This window comes from Podarcis filfolensis (assembly GCF_964270895.1).
Source record: "Podarcis filfolensis genome assembly, chromosome: 5".
NCBI lineage: Eukaryota > Metazoa > Chordata > Lepidosauria > Squamata > Lacertidae > Podarcis > Podarcis filfolensis.
In genome coordinates, this window is record NC_139608.1 from 40,916,350 (window position 1) to 40,930,801 (window position 14,452).

A 14,452-nucleotide genomic window follows, 5' to 3' on the forward strand; every position below is an offset into this window, starting at 1 on the left:
GAGATGCTTAGCTTGAGCTGACCTGGAAGTCCTGCCCTTTGTGTCGGACGTGTGGGGGGTTAGTTAATGGTTATAAAGGCACCTCAGAGGTCCTCAAGTCCAACTCTCTTTCAGCGCAGGAAAGAGGCCCTTCAACCTTACCCAGAGGCTCTCTCTTCTTTTATTACTTAACACATGCTGAATCTTGACTTTGTAATATTGCTGGGTCTAAGTTGTGGCTAATATAAAACCCAGGTATTCCAAACCAACAGAGGTGGCTCTGATACCTTTAGGATAACAAATGAGAACTTATTTCAGTATTCCCTCTCTCAGCCTGGTAACATATGCATGTTATTTTTGATCTTTTTTCTCAAAGGACTTCTGCGTCTGTATGATAATCTTGAAGCCTATATATTGTGCTCTCACCATTGCTTTGTGTAGCGAGGCATTCCAGGTGCAGCACTAACCAGGATTAGCTTGCAATCCTATATCACAGCCTTCTTCAACCTGCTGCCCTCCAGTCCCAAGCATAGCTGTCAACTTTTTGCTTTTCTTGCGAGGAATCCTATTCGGAATAAGGGAATTTCCCTTAAAAAGGGGGGAAAGTTGACAGCTATGGTCCCAAGTATCTGGAGGCCAGTTGGTTGCAGAAGGCTGTTATATACATCTGCAGTCAGCTCCACTGAACTCAGTGGAACTGTGTAGACAGATGTAGATTTGCACTATGAGTTTCCCTTGAATGAAAGAGCACTGGGGGAAATGGTGGCATACAGTACTTGCTTCATTTACAAAAATGCATGCATGGTATAAGCAAGCAGGAGGCACTCCTATGAGGTGGGAGATCCTTCCATGGTTATTCGTCTTCAGGAAGGCATCTCACCACTCTTCCTTTCTCTTTGCCTCCATGTTCAATAGATTTGCTCCAAATGAGCACTAAAGAGTAGTTTTCCCAGGGGAAGCAGCAGGAGAAGAGGAAGTGTATATAAGCCCACCGTAATCAGACAGCAAACTCATAACCAAAGCTTTTTAAAGCCAACTAATACCACCTTCCTCTTTTGTTGATGGTTTCTATTTTCAACTTTTATTTCCTCTTCGTCAGTTAGCAAAACAATATGCTTGGTATCTAAGGTTGCAACAGCATGCTCTAACAGCCAGTATTTTGCAACTGGGTTAAAATAAATTATACTTATTAGATATACCACACACCAGTTGTTCTACTGCAGGGGTAGCCATATTGTGCCCTTCAGATGTTATGGACTACAGCATACATTGGACATGCTGGCTGAGGATTATGGGAGTTGTAGTCCAAAATGTGGAGGGTGCCACATTGTCTACTCCTGTTCTATTGCATTAAAGCTCTAACTCTGCCATTGTGTACAACAGGACAACTGCACTGACTTCAGACTTGCTGGCATGAGAAGGAAGAAAGGAGAATCATTCTTCCTTTCTTTAGGCTTGTGCTTAAAGAAGATTCTAATAAGTCTACTTATTAACAAATAAAGTGTTAAGTTAATAAAGCATAACCCTTTAACTTATTATGGATTTTCAAAAACCCATGACTTGACAGTGCTGCATTCACTGAATGTGCTTCAGTCCCTGAAAGACATTCTGGCAGAATTTGCATCCATTTCAAATTGTTGGCAGCAGTGTAATCAGACTGGAGAGCCCAGAACTGATTTGTTGTGGAATTTTAGAACTCCAGGAATAGCTTCTGCAGAAACGCAGAGACCAAAAATAAAAGCAGAGCTGGGGAGGCTTGTGCAGCTGGGCAGAGATCTAGCATCTGGACTAGCAGTGGGGTGAGTGGCAGCTGATTCCTGGCAAGCTTTGCCGCGCTGTGTTCCAGCTTCAAAGAGGAGTGGGATTGCTTCTTTTTCTGTAGCTGCATCAGATCAGGCAGTGACAATCAGCCTTGTGGTATAGCTGGCTAAAGGGTGGGAAAAGTGCAGGAAATTGTGGCTAAAATTATCAAGGGGGTGGAACAATTTCCTTATAAATAAATATTACAATGTGCGGGGTTCTTCAGTTTAGAAGAAAATGGTGAGCAAGGAGGACCACCAAAAGAGGTGCATAAAAGGGGTGTGGGAAAAGTGGGTAGAGATAAGTTTTTCTCCATTTCTCAATAATACTGAAACCCAAGGTCATCCAGTGTAGCGGAATGGTGGGGGATTCAGGAAAGACAAAAGAAAATCCTTCTTCATATATCACCTAGTTAGGCTTCAGAATCCTCTCTCGCAAGATGTGGTGATGGCCACTAAATTAGACGTGCTGTAAAAGAGGATTAGATTCATAGATCCCCAGTTGCAGTGGGGACCATGAATGGGAAGGGACTGCGGTGCTCATTCGCCACTTGCTTGCTGGCTTCCTGCAGGCATCTGGTGCCACTGTAGGAAAGCAGGTTGCTGAACCTGATGGGCCTTTGACTGTCCTGATCCAAGAGAGGCGTTCTTATGCTGTGTGGTTTGTAATGCCGTCTTCACTTTGCTGCGATTGCAGGTGCCAAGCTGTGCAAGCGTTTCCATCCAAAATATGCTGCCATGGGATTTCTTTTAATAGTGGCTATAATTGCTTTAATCACTGTGGCTGTCACGCAGAACAGTTCTGCCACCAAGAACAGAAAGGTAAGTCACAGGAGAGCCTCCTGCGGAAGCACTGTGAACAGTTTAGGCCAGTGATTCCCTGCACTAGTGCAGCATGGGAAGGGCTAATGCGAAAAACGGAGCATGTTGGATGCATCTACCACTCCCCGTGCATGTCGGAACAGAAATAATCTCTCCCTTTCTCTGCCAGTTTACCGGTAGTGGCAACATTTTGAGGGAGGGAGCAAGGATGCACTAGGGTTCTCTTATGCTATCCATTCTGCAGCTACAGGGCAATCCCAGAAGGTTCATCATTGCCCACAAAGTATGCTCCTTCACAAGTGTCCTGATTTCCTAGGCAAAGAGGAGGGTGGGTTACCTGGAAGCAACTTTGAATAATATAACCTGCATTTGCAAGAAGGATACCTGGTCCATTCTTCTTATCGGTGATCTGCGAAAAGATATATGTATTTTTCAGAATAGAAGAGTAAAGAGTGCCTTCAAATTTAAGCAAAAATGAAACACTTTTGCTCCAGGTTTCAAAGGTTTAGGAAGCACTGGCTTGAGTTCTTGAGCTACAAGATACCATGATTCTTTGTGCTCCCTCCCTGCTGTGCTTTTATGGTCTGGTTGATTCATCTTGTCTACCAAACATCTCTGCTGCAGAATTTATCCTGCCCTGTTCCCATGTCAAGTCAAATACCTTCCTATTGGTCACAATACAAAAAACCATTAGTGGTAATGTTAGTAATTCCTGCAAAGCCTGCTGAGGGTAAAATTCGGTCCAGAGACAGGTGCGTCTTTAAAAACCTACCGTGGCTTCTCATTTTAGGCCTGAGCATCTTACATTCAGCGCAGATGGACTTATGTCTGAAACCACAATCATGTGGGCAGATCACTCAAGAATTAATAAAAGGTCCCAGTTTTGCGTAAAGGCCATATTTGCACATCTGAAGGATGCAATGACTTGAATCTAATTTATTTGCAAATACAACATTGATTGCAAAAAGAGGGGTATGTTTGCTTAAAACACACACACCTGGCTTTTATGGTAGCTAGGAGAAACAAATTATAATTAAGTGCTTAAACAGAAATGCGTCTCCATCACATCTTCCCAATATGCTGAGTTTTACTGAGCAAAAATTGTGGTTTTGTTTCTTCTGCAGTATGGGATTGTGCTGGATGCTGGTTCTTCTCACACCAACTTGTATGTATATGAATGGCCGGCAGAGAAGGAGAATGACACAGGAGTTGTGCAGCAGGTGCATGTCTGTGAAGTGGATGGTAAGAAAGTGGGAAAGTTGGGGCTAATAGGATGTTGAAATGATAGTAGAGTGAAGAGGGTAGAACATAGCACGCTCAGGAAAACACCAGACTAAAACTAGCTGACAAAAGTTCTGCGTTTTCTCTCCCAGGTCCAGGAATCTCAGGCTATGCTGACCGTGTGGGAGAAGTTGGTGTCCCCCTAAGGCACTGCATGGATAAGGCAAAGGAAATAGTACCAAAAGAGAAACACCCAGAGACGCCAGTTTACTTGGGGGCAACAGCTGGCATGCGGCTGCTGAGGTACCAAAGGAGGATACAATCTGCGCTCTTTGAAATATCATGTTCGCTAGGGGTGAGATCGCAAATGACAGTTTTCAAAGGTTTCTTTGGAGTTGACAGGGATACTCAAACTTGGCCCAGTTTGTCTTTTCTTCCTCTCACCCCTGGGAAGATTTAGTTACATACCGGCACTGCACAGTGTCTGCATTTCACAAACATGTCATTGCTGCATTCAGTCCCTTGTTGTTTGGTCCATATATAGTGGTACCTCGGGTTACAAACACCTCGAGTTACAAACACTTCGGGTTACAGACTCTGCTAACCTGGAAGTAGTACCTTGGGTTAAGAACTTTACCTCAGGATGAGAACAGAAATTGTGTGGCGGTGGCGTGGCGACAGTGGGGGGCCCCATTAGCTAAAATGGTACTTCAGGTTAAGAACGGTTTCAGGTTAAGAACGGACTTCCAGAACGAATTAAGTTTGTAACCAGAGGTACCATTGTAGATGACAGTTCAAACCGGAACATGTATCTTTGCCTGGACACACTGATGCAAAGTGCCTAATTTGCTCTGTGTGCTTGGATTCCCAGCTTATAAAAGCAAGTGCAGGAAGGAGACCATCGACCATCTCTACATTTCCTTCACTTACTATTGTACATTGTGATGCCCAGAGGTGTTGCCATAAGCTTTGGATAAATCAGGATCTCCATAATGGCCATCATTCACTCACACAGCTATTCTGTGCCCAATCCACAGTCCTAACGCTGCAATAGTTGCGAAGATTATGAAGGCGACTTTTGCAAAGCCTCCTGGTATATCAGGTGCTCTTGGTCAGGAAGCTATGTGTGCAATAGAATGAAGGTTGCTTCTGATTATGATTAGATGTGATTACAGGGGCTTCGACTGGATGACTTTTGGGTCCCTTCCAACTCTACAAGTCTATGATTCTGTGATACATCCCCCCCCCCCGCTCCTGTTTGTAAAATCACATGGAAGTAGTATGGAAGGAGCCAGAAAAGGGCTGAAGGTGCCAGCCCTAGAGCAATGTTAGATAAGCCAGATATAAGTAAGATCTGCACCTTGCAAACCTCTCAGGTCATTCTTCATAATTTGCATGTCATATCCAAGCATCTGCTTTATCCATTGTCACAAACATGCACATCTTATATCATTTCTTGGCCACTTCCCAACATGCACTTTTAAAAAGCCAAAGAAGGAAATGGAACTATCAGACATCTGGCCTCAAGTAGCAGGGAACGCTGGCAGATTAATTTTTTTAAAATTGATGAGCTGCTCTTTGTCCAAACAGCTTCCAGGGCAGTGGTGAATGATAAAAATACAATATGATAAGACAGCACAATGTAACTCCTATCCCTCTTTTCTACATGCAGACTGGAGAATGAGAACACGGCTAAAAAGGTCCTCTCTGCAGTGGAGGAGAGCCTGCGCTCATACCCCTTCCATTTCCAGGGTGCCAGGATCCTCACTGGTGAGGAAGAAGGTGCCTATGGCTGGATCACCATTAATTACCTGCTGGGCAACTTCAAAGAGGTAACATGCCATGCCAGAAAGGAAACACTGCTCCCTGAAGCTTGGCCATGCTTACTTCCATTTTAATAGTGATGATTCCTTAAAGCAGGGATGGCAAAACTTGGGGCCAAGGGCTGCATGCACCCCACAAGCTCATTTCATGGCGGTGGCAGAGGAGGGGGGGAGGATGGAAGTGGCAGAGAGAGAAGGAAAGGGATAGCCCATCCCTTTTGACTCTGGCACCTGCCCACCAAGCAGCACATATCCCTCAAAAGATTGCCCCTCAAGGATCATGGCTCTTCAAAACAAAACAAAACAAAACAAAACAAAACAAAACAAAACAAAACAAAACAAAACAAAACAAAACAAAACAAAACAAAACAAAACAAAACAAAACAAAAAACAAAACACTCTAGTGCCATCTAAACCTCCAAAACAATTGTTAAGTATGGAATATAATGCATTGCTGCAAAACCGACAAAGCATATTGTGCTGCTTTTTAAAGATGCACAGATTGACTGTGGCACATGCTTTTGTTGACGAGAGGCCTGAATAAATGGGCTTCAATCTTTAAGGTGCCACAAGACTCTTTGCTGAAATACATATTGCTAGAATGCTGAGTTAAGAAGTCTCCAACCTGCCCCCCCCCCCCACAATTTAAACAAACTATTGTTGGCCTTCCCATACTGTATCTCATACTTGAATGATCCTTGGTTTCTCCCAACATGTCTATTCCTTACTAACCCACCTCTTGCCTGTGCTAGCACACCTCTAACCCTCTGATTCCCCTGACTCCATGCTTCCATTTTCCTGGGTCACATCCTGTGCCACATTTCCCACAAGCTTGGGTCTTCTGTCCCTTGACAAGCTCATGCAGCTTCCTCCCATCTGGTGTGCTCTTTTTGCAGTCTATCTGGCCAAAATTCCTGCCCCGCATCTTCTTCAGAACTGGAACCATAGGGGCGCTGGACCTTGGTGGAGCTTCCACACAGATCACCTTTGTTCCAGACCAGGAGACACTGGAGTCACCAGCAGATACAGCAAACTTCTATCTCTACGGCAAACAGTACACTGTGTATACGCACAGCTTTCTGTGTTACGGGAAGGACCAAGCACTCCGGCTCAAGCTGCTCCAAGACGTTCTGGTAAGTTTGGGGTGACTCTTAAGCTGCATGCCCAGCTTACAAGTCTGTTGTGTCCAGCTTTCTTCAATCTGAAGATTATTCTGGTTGCACTTGTACTAAACCAGGAGCAAGTGGAGCAGGGTGGCAGCAAGGTCAAAGCTATACAGGAACATTAAGAGGAACAGCATACTGACTCGTACTGTCTACCAAAGCAGCCCTGTCCCACTGCACCTATGACCTCATCACTTAACAACCTACATTGGAGTGGGGAACCTTGTCCAGCTGCTGGGCCAGATCCTATCTCCCCCATACTCTTTGGGCCACTTTGGCATCTTTCTGAATTCAGGCGACAAGTTTAAAGGGCCTTGTTCTCAGCACCAATCAGCTGATTGCTGCAGACGCTCGGTCCCACTTTGCCTGTTTACCTGCAAATGGACATTCTTCCTCTGCAGGCTAGAAAAACTGTCTGCAGAGCTTCTCTACAAAGGACACATGTCCACCTCTAGGTGGAATCCGAACAGCATCTGCCAACTCTAAAGGGGTATGCAGTCAGCTCCACTCAGTGCTGTTAGAGAGCCTCAATTTCCAAGGGATAATCAGGAATGCCATGTAAGCTCCTGATTGCTCCTTTGCAGCCACAAGTTTACCTGCCCATGCCAGACATCACAAATGTGGTGCAGATGAGTGTGGTTTGGGGGAAATAGCCTTGCAGGTCAAATTAGGATCCCTGCTGGCTGAAACTAGCTCCTAGTCCAGAGGTTCCCAATGGCTGACCTACATGCATGTTTTTCAGTATTTTTCCTGACATATTTCTTTCTGGCCATCCATTGGTGATTTTGTTTTGTTAACTTGGTAATAAAGTAAAAAAGCAAAAGCAAATATAGTAACAATATGGATATTACTTGCTGTGAGCCCATTCCTGCCTAGATGCAGGTTTTTCATTGTCTTGTGTCATAACTAGTTGCCGGTGTGTGTAACTACCCATCCACCCTTTTTCTTCTTTTCACTGCAGGACTCATCGAGTAGCAGAATCAGAGACCCATGTTTCCACCAAGGATATGAGAGGACTCTTAATATTTCTAACCTGTGCAAAAGCCCCTGTACAGCTCCAAACATCACCCTACCCTGCTCCTCACAGCTCCAAATAGAGGGCGATGGAGATTATGAAAAGTGCCTGACAAGCATTGAGAAAATCTTCAATACTGTCCACTGTCCTTACTCCAGTTGCTCATTTAATGGTGTTTTCTTGCCTCCAGTATCTGGGGATTTTGGGGTGAGTACATATAAGCACCTGCCTCTCTCCACCAGGCAGAAACTGGTGGCTTTACCCTGGAGGAAGGACTTTTGGAGTGCAATTTGCCTGTCCCGTTAGTGTAGGCTTGTATTTAAACAGTAGCCTGGTAGCCATGATGTGAGCAGGAATTACATGGAGGCAAAGGACAGACGGATTCTTTCACTCTTCCCCTGACATTCCCCTGGTTTTTCTGCTAGGTGCACCAATTTGTTATCTTCCTCTGTCTGCCACTAGGTGGCAAAGTCCAGCTGAGCTACACTTAACCATACAAGAACATGAAGGTTTCTTAAGATTTCATTAGCCCCCAGTTAAAGCAACAGATTGACTTAGCACATGGGTGGGCAAACTAAGGCCCGGGGGCTGGATCTGGCCCAATCGCCTTCTAAATCCGGCCCGCGGACGGTCCGGGAATCAGCATGTTTTTACATGAGTAGAATGTGTGCTTTTATTTAAAATGCATCTCTGGGTTATTTGTGGGGCCTGCCTGGTGTTTTTACATGAGCAGAATGTGTGCTTTTATTTAGAATGCATCTCTGGGTTATTTGTGGGGCATAGGCATTCATTTCCCCCTCCAAAAAAAATATAGTCCAGCCCCCCACAAGGTCTGAGGGACAGTGGACCAGACCCCTGCTGAAAAAGTTTGCTGACCCCTGACTTATTGGCATAAAACAGCTCCATGAGCAGCAGGAGAGAAGGCCTGCTGGGCATGAAGCATGGGGAGTGTCCATGGGGTCTACTGCTATTGGATGGGATGGGAACTCACAGCGGGAAGAGGGGCTTTAGCTTAGTGGTAGAGCACATGCTTTGCATGCAGAAGGTTCCAGGTTCGATCCCTGGCATCTCCAGGTAAAAGGAGCCTGCACCCTATGATGTAAAAGGCAGAGCCACTGCCAGAGTAGACAATATTGAGCCAGATGAGTCAATAGTATAAGGCGGATTCCTGCCTACCCTCAGAAAATATTGGCTCATTTATGTTGGAGACAACAAAGAACTGTTGATAATAATAGCTGATTAGTTAGTGAGCTAGAGATTACCTATCTCTTCTGCTAAACATATCCAGAGTAATGTACACAGCATAATCATGAAACCATACACATAATCATAAAAGTACATGTAAAAGCAAACAACAAAGAACATTTAACGCACTGCCACAACCTAAAATCATCCAGGGTAGAAGATAAAATGGCAGCAATAAGCCTAGATGTTAGGCAGAAAAAGTCTTTCAAAATAAAGATGTCTTCATTTTTGGTGAGAGAGATGCACAGGAGGCAGCCTGACTGACTTTGTTTGCTAGGCCACGTGGTGTTCTGTCTATATGGAGAGCCGAGGGAGTTGTAGCCTTCTAACTTTTGCCCCGGATTAGATGAAGTGGGAGTTCATTGTCTACAACCCATAGCCAACTACAGTGGTACCTCGGGTTATGAACTTAATTCATTCCAGAGGTCCGTTCTTAACCTGAAACCATTCTTAACCTGAGGTACCACTTTAGCTAATGAGGCCTCCTGCTGCTGCCGCCGCACAATTTCTGTTCTCATCCTGAGGTAAAGTTCTTAACCCGAGGTACTACTTCCAGGTTAGCGGAGTCTGTAACCTGAGGTGTTTGTAACCTGAGGTGTTTGTAACCTGAGGTATCACTGTACCTGCAAATCTCTCTCCCCAGACTAGTGAGGACTGATGGAGGCAGAGCCCTGGGCTCCATTTCATTTGCATTTTTTGCAAACAAGTTCATGTCTTTTGTTCTTCAGGCGTTTTCTGCTTTCTACTACGTAATGAACTTTCTAAATGCGACGAAAAAGCCTATGGACCAAGTAATAGAAGAAGTAAAGAACTTCTGCTCCAAACCCTGGAATCAGGTATGTCATTTCCCCAAACCGGGAGGAATATGAGTCTTGACTCTGAGGAGGTGTGGCTTCCATCTGGCATCAGTCATGGTTGGTTTGGTGGTGTGGAGCCACGCACCCAACACCAGCATTGCTGTAGCCTTCCTGGGCAGATCTGCCCTTGCCACTGCCCCAGCCCTGCTTAGGCAATTTGCAGCACTAGGGGAGTTGGGACGGCAGCTCTTCCTCAGCACACCAGCTGCTACTGGCATTAGTGATGCTTGATGCACCAAATCCAAAATCAAATTGGCTGTAGAAGAGAACCCCCACAGCCTCACTTGTCCTAACACAAGATCTGCTGGATTTAAGAGCTGTATTTGCCAGTATATATACGTGTTCATGGAAGACAATCTTACTTGGCTACCAGTGATCACCAAAGAATATACACATACCAAGAGAGTGATTGCAATGTTTGTTAATTTTTGATGCTATTATTGTGAACCCCTTTAAGCTCAATATTTGTTGCTGGAAAAGCGGAATACAGTGGTATCTCTGGTTACGTACTTAATTTGTTCCGGAGGTCCATTCTTAACCTGAAACTGTTCTTAACCTGAAGCACCATTTTAGCTAACGCTGCTGGAGCCCAATTTCTGTTCTTATCCTGAAGCAAAGTTCTTAAACCGAGGTAATATTTCTGGGTTAGCAGAGTCTGTACCTGAAGTGAATGTAACCTGAAGCGTATGTAAGCCAAGGTACCACTGTACAAAGATTAAAGCAAAATCACACCTATCTTTTTATCTATCTTTCTGTTGACACATGAAAGGGAACTTCATGTAGAAACACACAGCTCAGTCATGGTTGTTCCAGGGATGGTTGTATAAATCTGAAAGATGGAGCACTTTGCTTCCAGGAAAAGGAAGATGCCTGGAAATAAACTGTCTTCCTTTCTCTCTGTCCAGGTGAAGGCTGAATTTCCTGCAGTAAAGGAGAAGTACCTGAGCGAATACTGCTTCTCAGCGACTTACATTTTCTCGCTGCTCAGCCAGAGATACAACTTCACCAAGGAGAAATGGCAGGGCATCCACTTCCTGGGGAAGGTATCTTGGCATGCAGAGACAGGAGCTGGGGAATGGCGGGGGTGGTGAGAGGGAGGGCTGGGAAGCACCCCTTCCTCACTGGTGGAGAGGGAGCCGCATACAGGCCCGCAATACCTCAAGAACCGCCTCTCCCCAAATGAACCAACCCAGACTCATCGAACATCATCTGAGAGCCTTCCTCATGCGCCTCCTCTGCAAGAGGCCCGGCGGGTGGCAGCACAAGAACAGGCCTTTTCTGTGGTGGCCTGCCATCTGTGCAATGCTTTCCCCTGGGAAGTTCGCCTGGCACCTCCAATATATAGGCGAAAACATTTCTCTTCACTAGGGGTTTGGCTGATTAGCATTCTCTTGCTTTCTAAATGTGTTTGTGGGGGGATGTGTTATTGGTTTATTTTTGGGGTTTTTTATGTATTTTGTATTCTTCTGTTGTGAAGCGCCCTGGGATCTTCGGATGAAGGGTGGTATACAAATTTAATTACCATATTTTTTGCTCTATAAGACTCACTTTTCCCCTCCTAAAAAGTAAGGGGAAATGTGTGTGCATCTTATGGAGCGAATGCAGGCTGCACAGCTATCCCAGAAGCCAGAGCAGCAAGAGGGATTGCTGCTTTCACTGTGTAGCGATCCCTCTTGCTGTTCTGGCTTCTGAGATTCAGAATATTTTTTTTCTTGTTTTCCTCCTCCAAAAACTAGGTGCATCTTGTGGTCTGGTGCGTCTTATAGAGCGAAAATACGGTAATCGTAATAAATGTGTCACTGCCCCCATTCCTCACTTCCCTTAGCAGTTCCTCTGTGCTTTACATCTCTCCTGCTGCTAGTGACCCTTCCCTCTTCTTTTCGTATCTATTTCAGATTGGCAGCAGTGACGCCGGGTGGACTTTGGGCTACATGTTGAACCTCACCAACATGATCCCTGCGGAGCAACCCTATACACAACCGCTGTCTCAGTCTAGCTATATTACCCTCATGGCCATCTGCTCCATTCTGGTGGTCTGCTTGCTCATCATAGGCTATGTGAGCTATCGCAAACCAAAGTGCCTGAAAAAGGAAGTAATTTAGAACTGGGGTTGGCCTAGCCCACAGCAAAAACACAGCAAAGACCACTAGAGCCCAGTGTTCTGCTGAAATGGCTGATTTTGTACAAGGGCCTTCTGCGCCACTTACTCTAGCCACCGACAGATGCTAAGAGAGCAGCGTGCTTTCCTTCTGTCATCTTCCCCCATCCTGGAGATCCGCCTCCCATCCTGATCCTTGGTGGGGGGAGGGGAGCTGATTGGTGTGGGGCTCACATGCCGTATGAAGAACACCTGCTTCTCTCAGGTCCACCCCTCTGTGCATTGCCTCAGCCCTAGGAATGAAACATGTGGGGGAGGGGGGGCACCAAATCAAAAAATGGCCAGCTGGACAACGCAGGGACAGATTCTAGCCTGGAAGGACCAGCAGCTCTCAGGGTTCCACATCCTCTTTTTCTCCATTGGAAATGTCAACAGTCATTCATTAAAAAAAACCACCTCCCGGCAGCACCTGTCATGTTCATGGCGAATCAGCTAGCACTTGCCATGTCACTTCCTGGGGAAGATCCCCTCTTCGAGACTTTTGACAAAACAGGCTGTCCACACGACTAATCGCCAGCCAGGAGAAAGCAGCGGAATGCACCCTATCCAGAGAAGGGCTCAGAGCAAAAATGTGTATTTCACAGAAATTAGTCTGTGAGAGAAGAACTCTTCCCCAAAGTGCCATGGCTGCTACCTGGGCAATAGGCCTTGTGCTTACTGGTCGACTTGCCTGCTAATTGAATGGATTAGTCAAGGTGATCTGCAGGCGGCCGCTCCCTACGGACTGTGAGGATTCTGAACACTGAGGCCTGACGTAGCACACTCCTCCTAATGCGTCCTCCTATGTCAACAGTATAGGTCTCTGGGAACAGTTAAACCCCAGCCTTGGCATCCTGGTTCAAATGAAACCAACTATTCACTTTGCACACATGTGTACAGCTCTGTATTTGTATTAAATATTAAAGATGTTTTGATTAATGCCAGTGTAATTTTCTTGTAATTTTCCAAAGGAGGGGGGATGGGATGGTGCTATTAGAAGAGAAACCAAGTGGCCTTCAGAGAAAAAGGAATGACCTCACAGTCGGAGCAGGACTTGACCATACCTGCCATAGGTGGCAAGGCTTATTGTATTTATAGTTTCTCAGCAAGGAGAAGAAAAGGGGTGTGGCGGTTATCTTATTCCTTTTCTGTTGGCCAGTAATGTCATGAATCGGTGCAAAGGACTGGGAATTCAGCATCCCAGTGCTAATGCACAAAAAGGTGGTAAGATTGATTCCCACAATTGCAGGCTGAGGGCTTGTCCAGACTTCTACTTCTCCTACTACATTCCCCCAGGAAAAGCTGGTCTTTACCACTAAATCGGTACAAACGCCAATTGGGTTTTCTGCAGATAAATGTTTGCTCTGATTCAGCGTTAAGGAGTGGGTTTTCCCAGGGAAAGCAGTGAGGCAAACAAAACCTCTGGGACATGTGCCTACAAAACATGGGCCAAGTGGAAAGCCATTTGACCATACTTTCTGAGGAGATTTCACCCCTCCCATATCCAAGAATCTTCTGATGAGTCTGGTGATTCTCCAGAGAGGAGGGCGGTGTTCTGCTCTCTACTTATTCTGCTCCAGCACCACATCAAAGAGTCAGTCAGTCAGTGTGTCGGAGAGAGAGAGACTGAGTGTTAGAGATCGTGTGTATAGATAAGGTTGCTGCTAAGAGCAGCTGCAGACACTCAGTGCAGTGCAGCATTCTTTATGCTTAGACCTCATTTAGCTCTGTATATAGTTTGTATGATAGTTGTAGATAGAATAAATAAGTTATTCTACAGAGCTGCTCTCCGAGTCATTTATGCTCTGCTGTACTCTGCTATACTCTGCTGTGTGACGACTGTCTACTTGTGGAAGTGAATCCGGTGCTCACAACTCTAAGCTGTGAGTCCACAGCACTTTGACCTGTTCCTGTGCAGAAGGTGGTCTCTGGAAGTGCTACCCAGCTCACCTAGCCCAGTCGGGGCTGAAGTGTCTGAGTCCAGTTGGTGGCACTGGCTCAAGGGCGATGCTGACACTTTCTAAGGACAGGACAAGCAGGTTGGTGAGCCCTGATTAGCCATTTGGATGCAGCCTTAAAAAAAGCAGACCATTTTCCCCCTTGATGATTTAGAAGCTCAGTAGAAAGGCAACAACTGACTGTAGATGAACAAGGAGACTTCCGGAGAGGTAGCAGTACATTTGATCAATGCTTCGTTTTATCCCATCTGATTACCAAATAAATGCAAGATCTGAGGATTGCAGTGCTACAATCTCTGTCCAGTGGGTGGGTGGGTGTGGCTGGCCCTGTAGGCTCATCAAGCAGCAGCACTTCTGGGGCATGTGCTATGTGCCAGTCCCCTTCTGGGTTTCAGTCCTCTGCTTTATTACCTGAAGAGAACTTAAGGTCCCT

At 45.6% G+C, this 14,452-nt stretch overlaps 1 protein-coding gene across 2 annotated transcripts in view; it reads left to right on the plus strand.

The window, feature by feature from the left end:
- Nucleotides 1-13,000, plus strand: part of ENTPD1 (ectonucleoside triphosphate diphosphohydrolase 1) — a 33,539-nt gene extending 20,539 nt beyond the window's left edge. Inside the window, exons 1-10 of one of the 2 annotated variants that reach the window (XM_083615239.1) lie at nt 1,585-1,778; nt 2,476-2,600; nt 3,725-3,842; nt 3,974-4,124; nt 5,494-5,653; nt 6,541-6,777; nt 7,769-8,029; nt 9,796-9,903; nt 10,830-10,967; nt 11,820-13,000. In XM_083615239.1, the coding sequence (XP_083471365.1) occupies nt 2,517-2,600; nt 3,725-3,842; nt 3,974-4,124; nt 5,494-5,653; nt 6,541-6,777; nt 7,769-8,029; nt 9,796-9,903; nt 10,830-10,967; nt 11,820-12,026 (1,464 nt within the window). In that variant the 5' untranslated portion in view covers nt 1,585-1,778; nt 2,476-2,516 and the 3' untranslated portion in view covers nt 12,027-13,000. Of the gene's footprint in view, nt 1-1,584; nt 1,779-2,475; nt 2,601-3,724; nt 3,843-3,973; nt 4,125-5,493; nt 5,654-6,540; nt 6,778-7,768; nt 8,030-9,795; nt 9,904-10,829; nt 10,968-11,819 lie in introns of those variants that run through there. The other variant, XM_083615238.1, reaches the window with a different exon arrangement.
- Nucleotides 13,001-14,452: the final 1,452 nt, after the last annotated feature.